Raw genomic sequence first — 15,387 nt, 5'->3', positions numbered from 1 at the left:
ATATGGAGATAGCTCAATATTTTTAGTGTATCTTAAGGAATTGTTACTGTGAAGCCATTATGAAAGGAGTGATTGTATTTCTTAAAATATCTAGAATTATAATCTTGAAATTCTGTCCTTGGTTTCTCTGTTGTATTTAAAACAGAAGGACAATAATTAATTACTCTATTATTATAATCAATATTTTGCCACTATGAAAATTATTCAAGCATTTTGATTACTTTTGACATTTAAGTACTCTTTTATATGTTTTAACACATTGATAAAAATTATTTTGTATAGCTGTTTAGTTTAGTGGAACCGTGTACGCAAACCTGTAAGTTTTCTTCCTTCAAGTTGAGGCGGAAAATTGCTTTTGGATGAGCTTCCACTGAAGTTGCTATTTTGAATTAGGTCTGTAACATCGTTGCGGGGCAGCGCTGTATCAAGAAACTGACAGACAATCAAACATCAACAATGATCAAAGCAACGGCACGCTCAGCACCTGATAGACAAGAGGAGATAAGTAAACTGGTATGTCTTGGATTGTTACTGAATTTAGCAGTGCCTAAAAGAAAGTGGCCAATGCTATATCTGTGAAATGGCAATTTCAGTATTAGATGCTAAGTATTTGGCATGTGATATAAATTTATACTAAAATAATCTGTAACCTCCATAAAAAAACACAAAATGCTGGCAGAACTCAGCAGGCCAGACAGCATCTATGGGAGGAGGTAATAACAACGTTTCGGGCCGAAACCCTTCATCAGGAGTGAAGTAACATGGGATGGTCGAGGGGGGATAAGAAGTGGGGGGAGGGATAAAGTAGAGAGCTGGGAAGTGATAGACTGGAGGGAAATAGGCTAGGGGGAAGGTGGAGAATTATGGGAAATAAAAGAGAAAGAAAGGTAGGGCTGGGGGGGAGAGATTATAGTGAGGGGGGAGAAAGAGAACCAGACTAAAATTATATAGTGGTGGGGGGCAGGGGGTATCAACGGAGGTCGGTTAGTTGGAGGTTCATGCCGGCAGGAAGGAGGCTACCTAGGCGGGAGATAAGGTATTGCTCCATCGACCTGCGTGTGGCCTCATCTTGACGGTCGAGGAGGCCATGGACAGACATGTCGGAGTGGGAGTGGTCTGTGGAATTGAAGTGTGTGGCCACAGGGAGATCCAGCCACTGCTGGAGGACTGAGCACCGGTGTTCGGTGAAACGATCTCCCAGACTGCGGAGGGTCTCCCCAATGTATAAATGGCCACATCGGGAGCACCGGATACAGTATATCACCCCAGCTGACTCGCAGGTGAAGTGGTGCCTCGCCCGAAAGGACTGTCTGGGGCCTAGGATGGTGGTGAGGGAAGAAGTGTGGGGGCAGGTGTAGCACTTCTTCCGTTTGCAGGGATGAGTGCCCGGAGGAAAGTCCATGGGGAGGGATGGGGGTGGATGAATGGACAAGGGAGTCGTGTAAGGAGCGATCCCTGCGGAAAGCCGAGAGTGGGGGGGGGGAGGGGAAGATGTGGTTGATGGTGGGATCACGTAGGAGGTAGTGGAAGTTACGGAGGATTATGTGTTGGATCTGTAGGCTGGTAGGGTGATAGGTGAGGACCAGGGGGACTCTATCCCTGGTGGTCTGGCAGGGGGATGGGGTGAGGGCAGAGGTGCGTGAAATATGGGAGACGCGATGGAGGACAGAGTTGATAATGGACGAAGGGAAGCCCCTTTCTTTAAAAAAGGAAGACATCTCCTTTGTCCCAGAATGAAAGGCCTCATCCTGAGAGCAGGTGTGGCGGACGCGGAGGAATTGAGAGAAAGGGATGGCATTTTTGCAGGAGACAGGGTGGGAGGAGGAATAATCTAAGTAGCTGTGGGAGTTAGTAGGTTTGTAGCAGACGTCGGTGGATAGGCTGTCTCCAGAGATAGAAACAGAAAGATCTAGAAAGGGGAGAGAGGTGTCGGAAATAGACCAGGTGAATTTGAGGGTGAGGTGAAACTTTCATCAACTTTCACCCCGCCCTGAAATTCACCTCACTTTTTCTTTTGTTATTTCTGTTTTGCACTATTTTAATCTAATTTAATATACATATATATTTACTGTAATTGATTTACTTTTTTTCCTTTCTATATTATTAAGTATTGCGTCTTACTGCTGCTGCTAAGTTAACAAATTTCATGACAAATGCTAGTGAGAATAAACCTGATTCCGATTCTTTGGATAAAGCTCTAGTGCTGTCCCTGGACACTAATTTTCCTCAGTTGTACCCTTAACTATTTCACTTTTACTTTCATAAATATACGTAAGAAAAGTTTCACCATTTAAAAAGACGAAATCTAAAAATCTTAAATTCATTGGAATATGCAGCAGTTATTTGTCAATGTAGAAACTTTGTTAAGCTAATTAATGCAGCTTTGCATATGTTCCTGAAATATATTTTAATTTCAGTACTTAGTATTTTTTTTTAATCTTTAGGTAAAAAGTGCAAACTATGAGGCGGACCCTTTTGTCCAGGAGTTTCAGTTTAAAGTGCGAGATGAAATGGCTCATGTGACGGGACGGGTGCTTCCAGCTCCCATGCTGCAGTATGGAGGGAGAGTAAGTCATACTGAATTCTATAAAGTTCAGCTGTCAGACGGGACTTTGGAAATTTTGTTGTCCCAAGTTACCTGAAGTTAGGTGTTTGTGATGCACAAAGCAAATAGCATTTCAGTATTTTCTGTGCTCGTTTAGGTAAAGATGTAAAATTATTGTTGGTTTAGTATTTTGCATATATTTTAATTGTTTCCTTCTGTTGGACTTCCTTGATTGTCTTTAAATCATTGATCAAAACTTTGAGGCTGTGTATCCATGATTTATGGAGGGGTAGGGGAAGTATAGAGCTGGAGATCTTTCTTTCCTTCTCAGTATTGGTTTGAAAATGGAGCTGTCATCTTCAGTCTTGGCTCATTAGATGGAATTTTTCACGGATAATATGTGGGGACATGCCCTGACCTGCCTCACTGGTTGTTAACCATTCTGGTTGCCTCAGAATGTTAACGGACAAGTGAAGAGGTCAAAATACCAGCAGATAATTTGGACCACACATGCCTTGCAAACGGTCCTGAGGCAGTGGTGTGAACGTCATTAACTCGTTGATAAAAAGATTGGTCAATGGGGGAAGCCATTCGTTATTAAAAATTCCAAAAGGGAAATACTGGAAGCCTGAAATACTTCAGGTTTGTTATTTGAGAATTCCAGTATTTTGCTTCTGTAGGAAGTTTATTAACTTGCTTTTTGATTACTTGGATAAAATTTGGGCAATGGGAATATTTTCCATGATTAAATTAATGTGCAATTAAACAATATGGACAACCCATTGGTATGATTGTTCTCGTTCTTGCCCTTGTACTTTAATATGCAGGGTTTAATTTAAATGCTAAATCCTGGAAACTGTAACATTTCAAAATACCTTCTTCCAGTCCACATCAAAAGATAGGTTGATAATTAACACTTTTGAAACCTACTTCATGACTACCATTGAAGATTTTAAAACAATAGTTGGCCAAATGTTCAGATTCCAGGGTAGTTTTAATTGGTTTTTTTAATTGGGCAACATTTTATATAATTTCCTATCTGCTAAGTATAAATTCTTAGTTTTATATATACCTATTTCTTGAGTTTATGTATTGCTTAATTATTTCTCTTTATGTATGTGTTTTAAAGGTTGGTGACCTTGTTTGCTGAATTTTATTTGTTTCAAACAATATGCATTGTGGTATTATCTGACTCACACTCAGGCATCATCTTGTTTTACAGGTGGAACCAAGTCATTTCAGATTGCAAACTGTAAGTGACTGTACAAGATTGAGTAGTAGATGTAGTTGGAATGCATTATTAATAAAGTATGCAGTGCTGTTTTCTCTAGGGATAAGTTAAAATATTTTCAACATGTTTACTGGTATGGGGTTTAATTGCGAATGCTAATAACAACAGATAACAATCAGAATTATGCTAATAACATGTGCTTAATGAATCACAGTTGTTTTTCCCTGTTTATGGACATGCCTTGCAATAAAGGAAATTCGTACTCTAATGGTAGTAAGCATTAGCAAAGCGAGAGAAATCGTTTTCATTTCACATCCAGTGCAAGAGACTTTAATATGGTTTTGAGCTGGTTAATCCAAAACTGCCAATTAATGAGATTTGTGGAGAATTATTTACGTAGTCACCAATACTTGACATTAAATGTAATAGAGAGATAATCGATATCAGAAGTGAAATTAATAAATAGCAAGCTTCTGCACTGTGTCAAGAAGTGTGAAATCTCTTTTGAGACTTGAGCCAATAAATTATTCTTCCCCTTTTACACATTCACTTTGCACTTAAGTCAAAAGGCGAATTTTCAAAGGCTAACCTTCTCTTACATTGAATGTGACTATTTGTGAGAGCTGTGGGGGGTCGGGGGTGGGGGAAGCAATGTTTGCTCATTTAATTGACCATTTTAGTTCTTAACTTGACTTGGCCTTTTATTTCATTTCTCTCCTCTTTCCAGAACCGAACAGTTGCTACTCCAAGTCATGGTGTTTGGGACATGCGGGGCAAGCAATTCCACACTGGGGTTGAAATCAAAATGTGGGCGATAGCTTGTTTTGCAGCACAGAGACAATGTAGAGAAGAAGTACTTAAGTAAGATACATCATTCTGCAATTTTGCTTTTTTAGTTCTAGCTTCATATTACCAAGTGCTGCTCGAAGCTTTTAAATTTATGGAATTCCAATCTTGATTGTGCTTTATTGAAATTAAAGTGTCATATTAATTTGTATGACTTTTTTTTAGGAGTTTTACTGACCAGCTGCGGAAGATATCTAAAGATGCAGGAATGCCAATTCAGGGCCAGCCGTGTTTTTGTAAATATGCACAAGGAGCTGATAGTGTGGAGCCAATGTTCAGGCATCTGAAGAACACCTATTCAGGACTCCAGCTTGTTATTGTCATTTTACCTGGGAAAACTCCTGTCTATGGTAAGAAAATATTTTTGAGACTTAGCAGTACACACAATTATTCCAATTTGGAAATTTGAATTCTTTTGTGGTGCACTGTCTTAAGTGACTGCCATTTTCAAATAAGCATGATTCTGTGTGGCCACAGGCATTTCTGCATAACTGAGGGACATTTTTGTATCCTTGCTCTAATTCTGCATGTACATTTTCTGTAGAGAACAATAAAGAGCTGTCAGGCTCTGAGCCTATGGCCTGTTTTAGCTCCATTTATTCCATAAATTTTATATGTAAAATTGGCATGAGTTGTTAAAGATACGAATAAATTATTTAAATTTATTATATTTAAGAAAACAAGATCACCTTTATCGGGGTCCTCTTCAGAGATCTGTGCTATTCAGCACTTTTTTTTAAAAAAAGACTCCCTGGTTCTGTCAGTTTTATTAAGTCTCAAGGATCCAATCCAGTTGCTGGAATTTCTGGCCTAATGTGATTTAAGGGCTGCAAGGGAAAAAAAATTACTTTTGTTGTTGTTGTTATTATTGAAAACCAGAGAGGATATATGTCCACGATCAGAAATAGATGTCTTTTTTTTGGAAATTCTTGAAGAAATTAGGCAAAGCACTTGAAACAGTCCGGGTGGCAGGGTGGAGATTCATCTCTACCAAAGGAGGTGTAAGGCAATCCTTCCCTCCGCTAGCCTGCAGGTCACCCTTGGGAAAGGTGTAGCTCTGCATTGAGACTTAATAAAACTGATAGATCAGGGTAACATGAAGCCATGGAAGCAGATGGCGCATACCACAAGTCCTGATTATGCCAGGTAGACGATCTGTGAAGAGTATTGATAATGGCTGGGATCACCCATCTTGTAAAGGCTTTACCCGGAAGAAGGCACTGGGAAGCCACTTCTGTAGAAAAATTTGTCAAGAACAATCATGGTCATGGGACTCTGATTGTCTACATTATATGACACGGGCACATGGTGACGATGACTTGAAACACTGTGGTTTAACTCCTTGAATTTCTTTCCCAATATAAATCTGAATTTTCTTAACTTCATATTTTCTAAAAGCATCCCAATTAAATGTGCATTAATTTGAACAATTTTTGACCATGAGTAACAAATTTACAGAATTAAGGAAACACAGGAAACTGTGGATGTTCGAAATCCAGAGCAACACACAAGGGAGCTGGAGGAACTCAACAGGTCAGGCAGCATCCAAGGAGGGAAATGCACCATTGATCCTTCGGGTCGACTGCTTTACCCGTTGAGTTCCACTAGCTCTTTTGTGTGCTGAAACATATTTAAATAGCAACCGACTCCACCAGTTGAGATACTTGAGCCCCTATTTTTGGAGTGGATGTTGCATTAAGCTTTATTCTGTTTATTGGTATTTTAGATTATGGTGTATCAGTGTGCAATAGTGAGCGGCTTTGTTTTCTTTTCATGAATGAACTACGACAAATATAATTTAATAATGGCAAAAGCATGTAGGATTCCTATATGTTAATTCAGTGTATAATGCAGCACGGTTTTATATAAATCTGTTAATTAGTAGAAGATAATCTTTTGTTGTAATCAATGAATCTAAATGTAAGTATTTGATACTTCATTTCCTTGGCTGATAAAACGGCTCAGGTTTATTTTGTACATTAGTTTAAGTGACACCTCCTGGGGTATTTGTATGTTCAGTGGGATTGAAACTCAGAAGTATTACTCACGCATTTGAATTAAACTGATCACACTCCTGAGAGTGCCTGGCTAATGGAAGAATGTACCACGCAAAAACCAAATATTAGCATTATCTTTGTCCAAACAAGTGGTTTACTGTAAAATTTCTGCATTTAAATCCTTTCCCCTTTTTAATCAGTTGTCATCAACATTGTAAGTATCAGGGTTCACAATTTTTGTGTTTCATTTGAAAATGCAAAGTTTCTTGTTTTTTTTCTTTAAGTTTTGCTAAAACAATGTTTATAAAATTCTTATAAAATATTCCAAAATGTGTTTACTCATAATGAAGTTGAATGATTACCAAGATGTTTATGAAGGGTCAATAATAGTGTGCTAATGCTGTTGTATTCAAAACCTTGGGGTGCTACATGGGATGACCCTTCTGTCACATATTATTGGTTCTAATTCTCCAGAAAACCAGTTAAGAATTGGCAGCGAGCTTTGAGGTTTATTGAAAATCTGAGTGCATGCATTTGGAAGATGAGAAATGACTTTAAAGGACTTCAAAAAAGTTAAAGATTAAAGAACCAAAACAAATTCTCTTAACACTTTGGCCTTTCTTTCAGCGGAAGTGAAGCGTGTGGGTGATACACTCCTCGGGATGGCCACTCAGTGTGTTCAGGTGAAGAATGTTGTTAAAACATCTCCACAGACATTATCAAACCTCTGTCTGAAGATCAATGTGAAACTAGGTGGAATCAACAACATCTTGGTACCACATCAACGGTAAGGCTGTTTCTTCATTATTTTAAAGTTTTTATATTGTCTAAATTTAAAATGCTGTGTAATGCTGATCTTGGTTTGCTGGCAGAAGAATATATCTGTGAATTATTTTTCATCTTTTGTGAAGTGAGTTTATTTGCAATCAAGATGAGAGCATTGACTTAATAATTGAATCGACTTTATTTCTCACATCCTTCATGAGTAAAAATCTTTGTTACGTCTCTAAGTGTGCCACATGCAGTCATAGTAATTTATAATAAATAGAGCAGTCAATGTAACATACTCTCAAATCAATGTGAGTTCATCAGTCTAATGGCCTGGTGGAAGAAGCTATCCCGGAACTTGTTGGTCCTGGCTTTTATGCTGCGGTACCGCTTCCCGGAATAGACAGCTGAAATAGACAGTGACTCGGGTCCCCAATGATCTTTCAGGGCCTTGAGCCGTAGCATAACATATGCCATTCAAGTTTCCTGCGTGACAGAAATTGTTGTCTTTCATCTCACCTGGATATTATGTTGAGGTTCAAACCATTGAGCATAATTATCATTTCGAATTGAGGTACAAAAAAATTACCTAGTGTGCTACTCTGTGCAGTGGTGTCTGATGCAAACTGGTGTGAGTGAATTACCATTCAGAGTCCCAGACAGTCCTTCCAGGTGAGGCGACACTTCACCTGTGATTCAGCTGGTGTGGTATACTGCGTCCGGTGCTCCCGGTGTGGCCTTTTATATATTGGTGAGACCTGACACAGACTGGGAGACAGTTTCACTGAACACCTACGCTCGGTCCACCAAAGAAAGCAGGATCTCCCGGTGGCCACACATTTTAATTCCACGATTCCACGTTCCATTCCCATTCTGATATGTCTATCCATGGCCTCCTCTAATGTCAAAATGAATCCAAACTCAGGTTGGAGGAATAACACATTATATACTGGCTGAGTAGCCTCCAACCTGATTGCTTGAACATTGACTTCTTTAACTTCTGTTAATGCCCCTCCTCCCCTTCTTACCCCATCCCTGACATATTTAGTTGTTTGCCTGTTCTGCATCTCCCTCTGGTGTTTCCCCCCTCCCCTTTCTTTCTTCTGAGGCCTCCCATCCCATGATCCTTTCCCTTCTCCAGCTGTGTATCACTTTCGCCAATCACCTTTCCAGCTCTTAGCTTCATCCCACCCCCTCCGGTCTTCTATCAGTTCACATTTCCCCCTCCTCTCACTACTTTCAAATCTCTCACTATCTTTCCTTTCAGTTAGTCCTGATGAAGGGTCTCGGCCTGAAAGGTTGACAGTGCTTCTCCTTATAGATGTTGCCTGGCCTGCTGTGTTCTACCAGTGTGTGTGTGTCGTGTGAGTGAATTTCAGCTCAGACGAGCCTTTCAACTGTGTATGTGCTTCATATGCAGATTACTTCGATTCCTTACATGAAATATAGTTGTGAATTTTTTCAGCTCTGTCAAAAACAGAAAAATGTACCACAAAGGGCTCACAGCATTAATGCATTAATTAGTGTGGGGGGAGGGTGTGTGTGTGTGTGTATATATGTATGAGGGTGGGTGGGCTTGTTTCATCAAGTCAATAAACCTAGCAGAATTTTAATTTCGCTTTCAGAATGCTGCATGTGGCTTTCCAAATCGACATACAATATGTATGTGGGATTTGCTGGATAGCTATCTAAACATAGTGAAGAAGGGTAAAAGAAAGGGTGAAAAATAGGCTTAAAGCAAAAGGTGTGCTGCATGAGATCTATCTACTTCAGAGGTCAAATACATCCCACATGATATTACAAGATATTTATTATAAATAATATATTATAAAAGTCGCTACCTTTGCCTCTGGATGTCATTAATAGTACCTAATTTAATTTAAAACAAACCACAAGGAAGTGGTCACTACTTGAGAATTTATTTGGACATTGGTGTAATTAGTGAACACATTGAATCAATCAGATAAATCAATCAGTAATCTCTTCCTGCAACAACAGTTCTGTTATTATTTGCGACCACTTTGCAAGTGGTATTTGAAGATGATTTGCTACACATTGCAATCATAGTGAGTAATGTGAAATTTTTACCAATCCTAAATAGTAACTGAAATTTTCAACAATCATAATTTACTGGATTTGCTGAGTGTAAACAAAAATTGCGGTAAACATTACTGAACTGAACCAAAAATAGAAGACTGAAATGTAATCCCTTATTGTAGTTAGAAGGCTGGGTGAGTGAGACATAGTTGGAAAGGTGGGAATAGTGACGCCAACGCTGAATCTAATATTTGCACAGTGACTGTTCCTTCAAGTTAATTTGAAGTAGGATATCAGCCTGAACCATGAAATTAAGTTTGTGTTAAAGGTGAATGATTGACGTAGTATAGTTATGGTTGTTACAAGTGGGTGAATTTACAACTGCTCATTTATATTCTGATCATACTGTGCTGTTGATGTACGTATGTGAATTTTTCAGAAACAGTACATAATCACATTTGTGGTCAGTCAGTTTTTTCTTTTCTCATGTGTAGACCATCCGTGTTCCAGCAGCCTGTTATTTTCCTGGGAGCCGATGTCACACACCCACCTGCTGGAGATGGCAAGAAGCCCTCAATTGCTGCTGTATGTATTTTTACAAAATCTTCTTGCCAAGAATTTTGTTCATGTGAGGGAAAACTAGTTCACTATATCGTAATTTTCTTGTATATTGTTGAGAATTGTGTTTATTTCATGGGGTATCCTTGCATTTTCTGACTTGCCACATCTATTTTTCAGATGTTATTTGAATTTGATAAACTAGCTGAGGAACTTGTGAATATTAAGACAACTTGGCTCAGATCATGTGGGGGGTGGGAGAGGTGCCTAGGAGAATAGGGCAGTTATTGGCATGTTATTCTACATCTACATTGTTCAGCAGGGCCATTCGACTCAGCTATGCGAAGAGATCTGTGTGTGTAGTCAGACATGTGGATGAAGAATCACATGCATCAGTAGGCTTTTGAGTATTCAAAACCAGGCAGAAGCATTGACAGTGCATACATCTAAAGTATGTATCCTGGTATCGAAGGGAACAGTTGCTCTCATTATTTCTTTCTGATGCTACTTATATGGAATTGTATTACCGTTGTACATGTTCAGATCAATTCTTACTGTAAATTTGGCTTGGGGTAAAAGCTCAACATTCTGACCCCCCTGGCACTGACATCTCAATTACACTCATTTTCCAGTTTTTGTTCATAAATGTCATTGTCTTAATCAATCCTCACTTGTAGTGTGACCTCATTCCAGGTTGTAGGCAGTATGGATGCCCATCCTAGTCGCTACTGTGCTACCGTGCGTGTTCAGAGGCCTCGGCAGGAGATCATTCAAGATTTGGCGTCGATGGTTCGAGAACTCCTCATCCAGTTTTACAAATCAACACGTTTTAAGCCCACGCGAATTATATTTTATCGCGATGGAGTTTCTGAAGGGCAGTTTCGTCAGGTCAGTGTTTGTTTGTCAACAACTTTTTTTATCAGCTGTGTCCTATATTTAAAACTGAATGAATGAAAGCTTGAAATTTCATTAGTCAATATTGGGAAAATATTTTGTTTTCAAACTTGGTTCAGGGCAAACTAAAAGTCTAAAAGCTATAGATGCTATGAAGGTGAAATAAAACTCTATTTTTCCTCTTCTCGTTTTCATTTCTCTACTCCTTGTTTCTTCAGGCAAATCATTTGTGATTGACATGACTTCACCACTACTACTTGGGTCATTTATTATCTCTTGGTCTGCACCCTATCTTGGTCATACAGCACTGAGCAAAAGTCTTTGGCACCCGAGAGTCTTTTTTAAAAATATGGTTTTGGATATAATGGTCTCCACAAAGTCCTGATTTCAGCATCATTAAGGCTGCCTGGGTTAACCTAGATATACTGAGGCAAATCAGATGGCCAAAATTCTGCAGAAATCTGCGGCAAGTTCTCCAAGATACTTGGAACAACCTACCAGCTGATTTTCTTTAAAAAAAAAATCAACTTAAGAGAATTGATGGAGTTTTAAAGACAAAGGATGGTCACACCAGATATTGATTTGATTTCGTTTTTTACTGTTCACTACTCTTTTGTGATATTTAGAAACTTTTCATTGTTTTTGAAAGCATCTGCACTGTACAGAATATTTTTACATGTGCCGAAGACTTTTACACAGTACTGTATCTCCCCTGACTTCTCGGCAACTTGAAAGCTGTTTGATTTCTTCCTTTTTAGAGCCTGACTTGATATATGCACTGTTTTATCATCACAAAGGTTCTTGAGCAATTGAGCACCTCCTTCAGTTTCTGTTTCAGGGTTAATTATGCAGTTCTATTTTACTCATGGTACTCAGCAAAGAAGTAACAACATTAGAACACTAGAACACTACAGCACAGTACAGGCCTTTCAGCCCTCGATGTTGTGCCGACCCATGTAATCCTTAAAAAAGTACTAAACCCACACTACCCCGTAACCTCTGTTTTTCTCTCGTCTATATGCCTGTCCAAGAGGCTCTTAAATACCCCTAATGTTTTAGCCTCCACCACCATCCCTGGCAAGTCATTCCAAGCACCCGCAACCCTCTGTGTAAAAAAAAAACTTACCCCTGATGTCTCCCCTAAACTTCCCTCCCTTAACTTTGTACATATGCCCTCTAGTGTTTGCTATTCGTGTCCTGGGAAACAGGTGCTGGCTATCCGCCCTATCTATGCCTCTATGCCTATCTAGTTTATTACAGTGCTAGTGATTACAGATTGGGGTTCAATTCCCACCACTGTCTAAGAAGTTTGTACGTTTTTGCTTTTGTGGCCATACTATGTTGGCATCAGGAGCGCGCTGACATTTGCAGGCTGCCCATCATAATCCAGCAGACTTGATTTGATGCATTTCACTGTATATTTTGATATACTGTAAATGAAGTCCATCTTTTAGCATGTTTCTTACGAACTATTTCTATTGCCTTTTCTGCTGTAGGTATTGTATTGCGAGCTTTTGGCAATTCGAGAAGCGTGCATTAGCCTGGAGAAGGACTATCAGCCTGGTATTACGTATATCGTAGTGCAGAAGCGGCATCACACACGATTATTCTGTGCCGATAAAAACGAAAGGGTAAGAACTTATCTGTTTGGTTTGGTAAATTTTGTGGTGCGAACATTAAGGCTGCTACAAGAACATTAAATTGAACAGGTTTTCTGTAAGGAGAGCCTTAAATGAATTTGTGCAGTCTAAGTGAGTGTGGGTATTGAGATTTTTTTTTAATCTGTTTTAAAGGTTGGGAGAAGTGGAAATATTCCAGCCGGAACTACTGTAGATACAGATATCACACACCCATACGAGTTTGATTTTTATCTCTGCAGCCACGCTGGGATACAGGTATGGAATACAAGCTTGAGAACTTAAATCTTTTGTTCTTGGGGGTCGTGAGTTTACTTCTTGAAGCTGTATGTGGATGTGTTTTTCCTCAGTGCTAGCATAAATGAATTGCATTGAATTAAGAGGGAAGATAGAAAACTGGTGAACTGAATGGACGAAGGGCACATTCTGCTACTGTCACAATGATAAAGTTATTGCAATTTCAACCTTTTCCTTTTTTCTGAGCACCCACAGCTTTCATTTTGTATATAAAAGCTCTAAAAGGAAAACTCTTCTGAGAAAGCTTCCAAAGCATTTAAGAACTTATGACTGATATTTAACATTATATGACTTAACTCGAGTAGAAGTTGATTTGTATGACATTGTGTGTGATTTGTATTTTTCACCATGTTTTTGCCCATCTACAACTAATTGAAATATTGTTGTCTTAAGGAAATTGGATGTTAATCCGTTTGTGTTAAGATCAGGGCATGGGGGGGGGGGATAATTTTACTCTCTAGAAAATGTATTTTACTGGAAACTGAAGAAGCTTGAATGTTAGTCTAAATTTTACATTAAGGCTTCTGAAAAGGGTTTGAATCCTTGCTATTTACTGAGGCCAGAGTGCCACCATCAAGTCAAGCATGAAATTTTACGTTATTTACATGTAGAAGCAAAGGGATTAGAAAGGAAATTTCAGAGCCCAATGGCTTGGTAACTAAAGGCAAGTCTCCCAAAAAGGAAGCAGTTAAATTCAGGGATAGTTGATATCACAAAGTTATTCAGCTGAAAGTTTTTACTGTGATAGAGAGAGGCAAGGTAAGAGGTTTAGCATGCAAGGGTAATATTTTTTCTATAGCACTATTGCTGTGATTTGGGTCACGAGTGAACACAGCTTGGTGAGAGTGAAGATAGGAGGCCAGCTAGGAGTGTATTTAAATAGTCAAATCTAGAAGTAGCCAAAAGCAATGATAAGGATTTCGATAGATGACAAGGGCAGGTTCAGAATTGAGCAATATTGGAGAGTCAATAACAGGAATACTTGGTGATGGTACAGATTTGTACTATTAAGCTTGCCTCAGGATGAAGTATGCCACCAAAGTTGTACATCACATGATTTAGTTCCAATCAGTTCATAGGAAGAGAGATGGAGTCGATGGTAAATGAACAAAGTTTGTGATAGAGAACTTGAAATGTTCTAGTTTTTTCTAAAATGTAGTTTAAGGAATTTCTGAAGAGTCAAGAGAGGCGGTGAGTATCATCAGTGAACATGGAGAGTATTATGCCATGTTGATGAATAAAAATGCTAAGGATCAGTGTATATATTAGAAAGTTAAATTGAAGAACACCAAGTTATCAGGAAAATCACATTGATTTACATAATTTTTATATTAATTTGTCCTCCATGATTGGGGATAATCTGACCTAATCTTTGTATTTGTATAGTAATTGCTAGATATGATCGGTGCCCTGGCGAACCAATCAACTTTTAAGGAATTGGTTTTAGTTTGTGGGTTTAATCATTGAATTGAATTTCAGTTTTACTATCCTATTCTAGTTGGATCATCTGTAGGTGACAAATTCCGTCAAACAATTTGAAGGACAAGGAAGATCCTTAGTGATTTGCTAAATACTAGTTGCAATCACTGCCGCTTAAAGAAAATGAATGATCAGAATCAGATTTAATATCACAAACATATAAATTACAAAAATAAGTAGTACATTACAGGGTAGTGTTCATGGTTTAGGAAGAGGGCATGTCCTGGATATTGAGGGTCTTTGCTGCTGGGTACTGCCTTTTGAAGATGTCATGGGGGTTGTGCCCATGATGGAGCTGCCTGAGTCCACAATCTTTTGCTCTCCAGAAATTTGTAGAAGAGTTTTTGGTGACATATCTAGTGGTTCCTTTCATTACTGTTTGTTGCATCTTGTATGCTATTTTTATTTACATAAATCCAATACTTCTCAAAAATGATTTATGTTTGAGGTGTTTTCATTCCATAATGGCTGATCTGGTGTTCTTTAAGATATTATACAGTAAGAAAGCAATGTCACTGTTACATGTTTGAAAACATCAGGGTAAAACTTTGCAAGGAGCCATTTAATTTCCATAAAAGTTATCGATCTAATGTTGCCCCCAACCCTTTTTTTAAAAAGTTCTGTTCCCAGATGTCACAGATGTCACATACCAATTTTAAAATTGGTTCTAGCTATTAATCAAATGCATAATTTTTCCCCTATGTCTATGATAGGAATTCTTAATTTTATACCTATTTAATGCATTTTTTCAAACCTTTCCCTTTTTCTCCGGGTTGAAGTGAACAGTCCTCCAATTTCTCGCCTCAGAACTACTGGACTGACTACGTATACTTGGGCATTCAAAGTTGGAAATTATTCTAATTATAACCTAACTGATATATTGAACTATGATAAAACATCGGTTTCAATACATCCATCCCTAATTCTGTGCATTTTGGAAGGATTTGAAGATTTTGATGATCAGAAAAGATTTAGACTATAAAACATAGCAGAAATAGGCCATTCAGCAATCAAGTCTGTGCCACATTTACTAGAATTCATTTCTAGGATCATTTTCTTTGAGTGCTATTAGATAATGTTAAAAATCAGCAGAGGAAA

The 15,387-nt window shown here is 38.5% G+C and overlaps 1 protein-coding gene across 1 annotated transcript in view; it reads left to right on the top strand.

The window, feature by feature from the left end:
- Positions 1–15,387, top strand: part of LOC132383484 (protein argonaute-3) — a 121,614-nt gene that overhangs the window by 93,774 nt on the left and 12,453 nt on the right. The window contains exons 9-18 of the mRNA XM_059954479.1: positions 394–513; positions 2,445–2,567; positions 3,768–3,797; positions 4,504–4,637; positions 4,788–4,972; positions 7,247–7,406; positions 9,919–10,009; positions 10,676–10,870; positions 12,373–12,507; positions 12,670–12,771. Of these exons, the coding sequence (XP_059810462.1) occupies positions 394–513; positions 2,445–2,567; positions 3,768–3,797; positions 4,504–4,637; positions 4,788–4,972; positions 7,247–7,406; positions 9,919–10,009; positions 10,676–10,870; positions 12,373–12,507; positions 12,670–12,771 (1,275 nt within the window). The remainder of the gene's footprint in view (positions 1–393; positions 514–2,444; positions 2,568–3,767; positions 3,798–4,503; positions 4,638–4,787; positions 4,973–7,246; positions 7,407–9,918; positions 10,010–10,675; positions 10,871–12,372; positions 12,508–12,669; positions 12,772–15,387) is intronic.

Source organism: Hypanus sabinus, chromosome 30, assembly GCF_030144855.1.
Source record: "Hypanus sabinus isolate sHypSab1 chromosome 30, sHypSab1.hap1, whole genome shotgun sequence".
NCBI lineage: Eukaryota > Metazoa > Chordata > Chondrichthyes > Myliobatiformes > Dasyatidae > Hypanus > Hypanus sabinus.
This window is presented reverse-complemented; position numbering and strand designations above follow the sequence as displayed.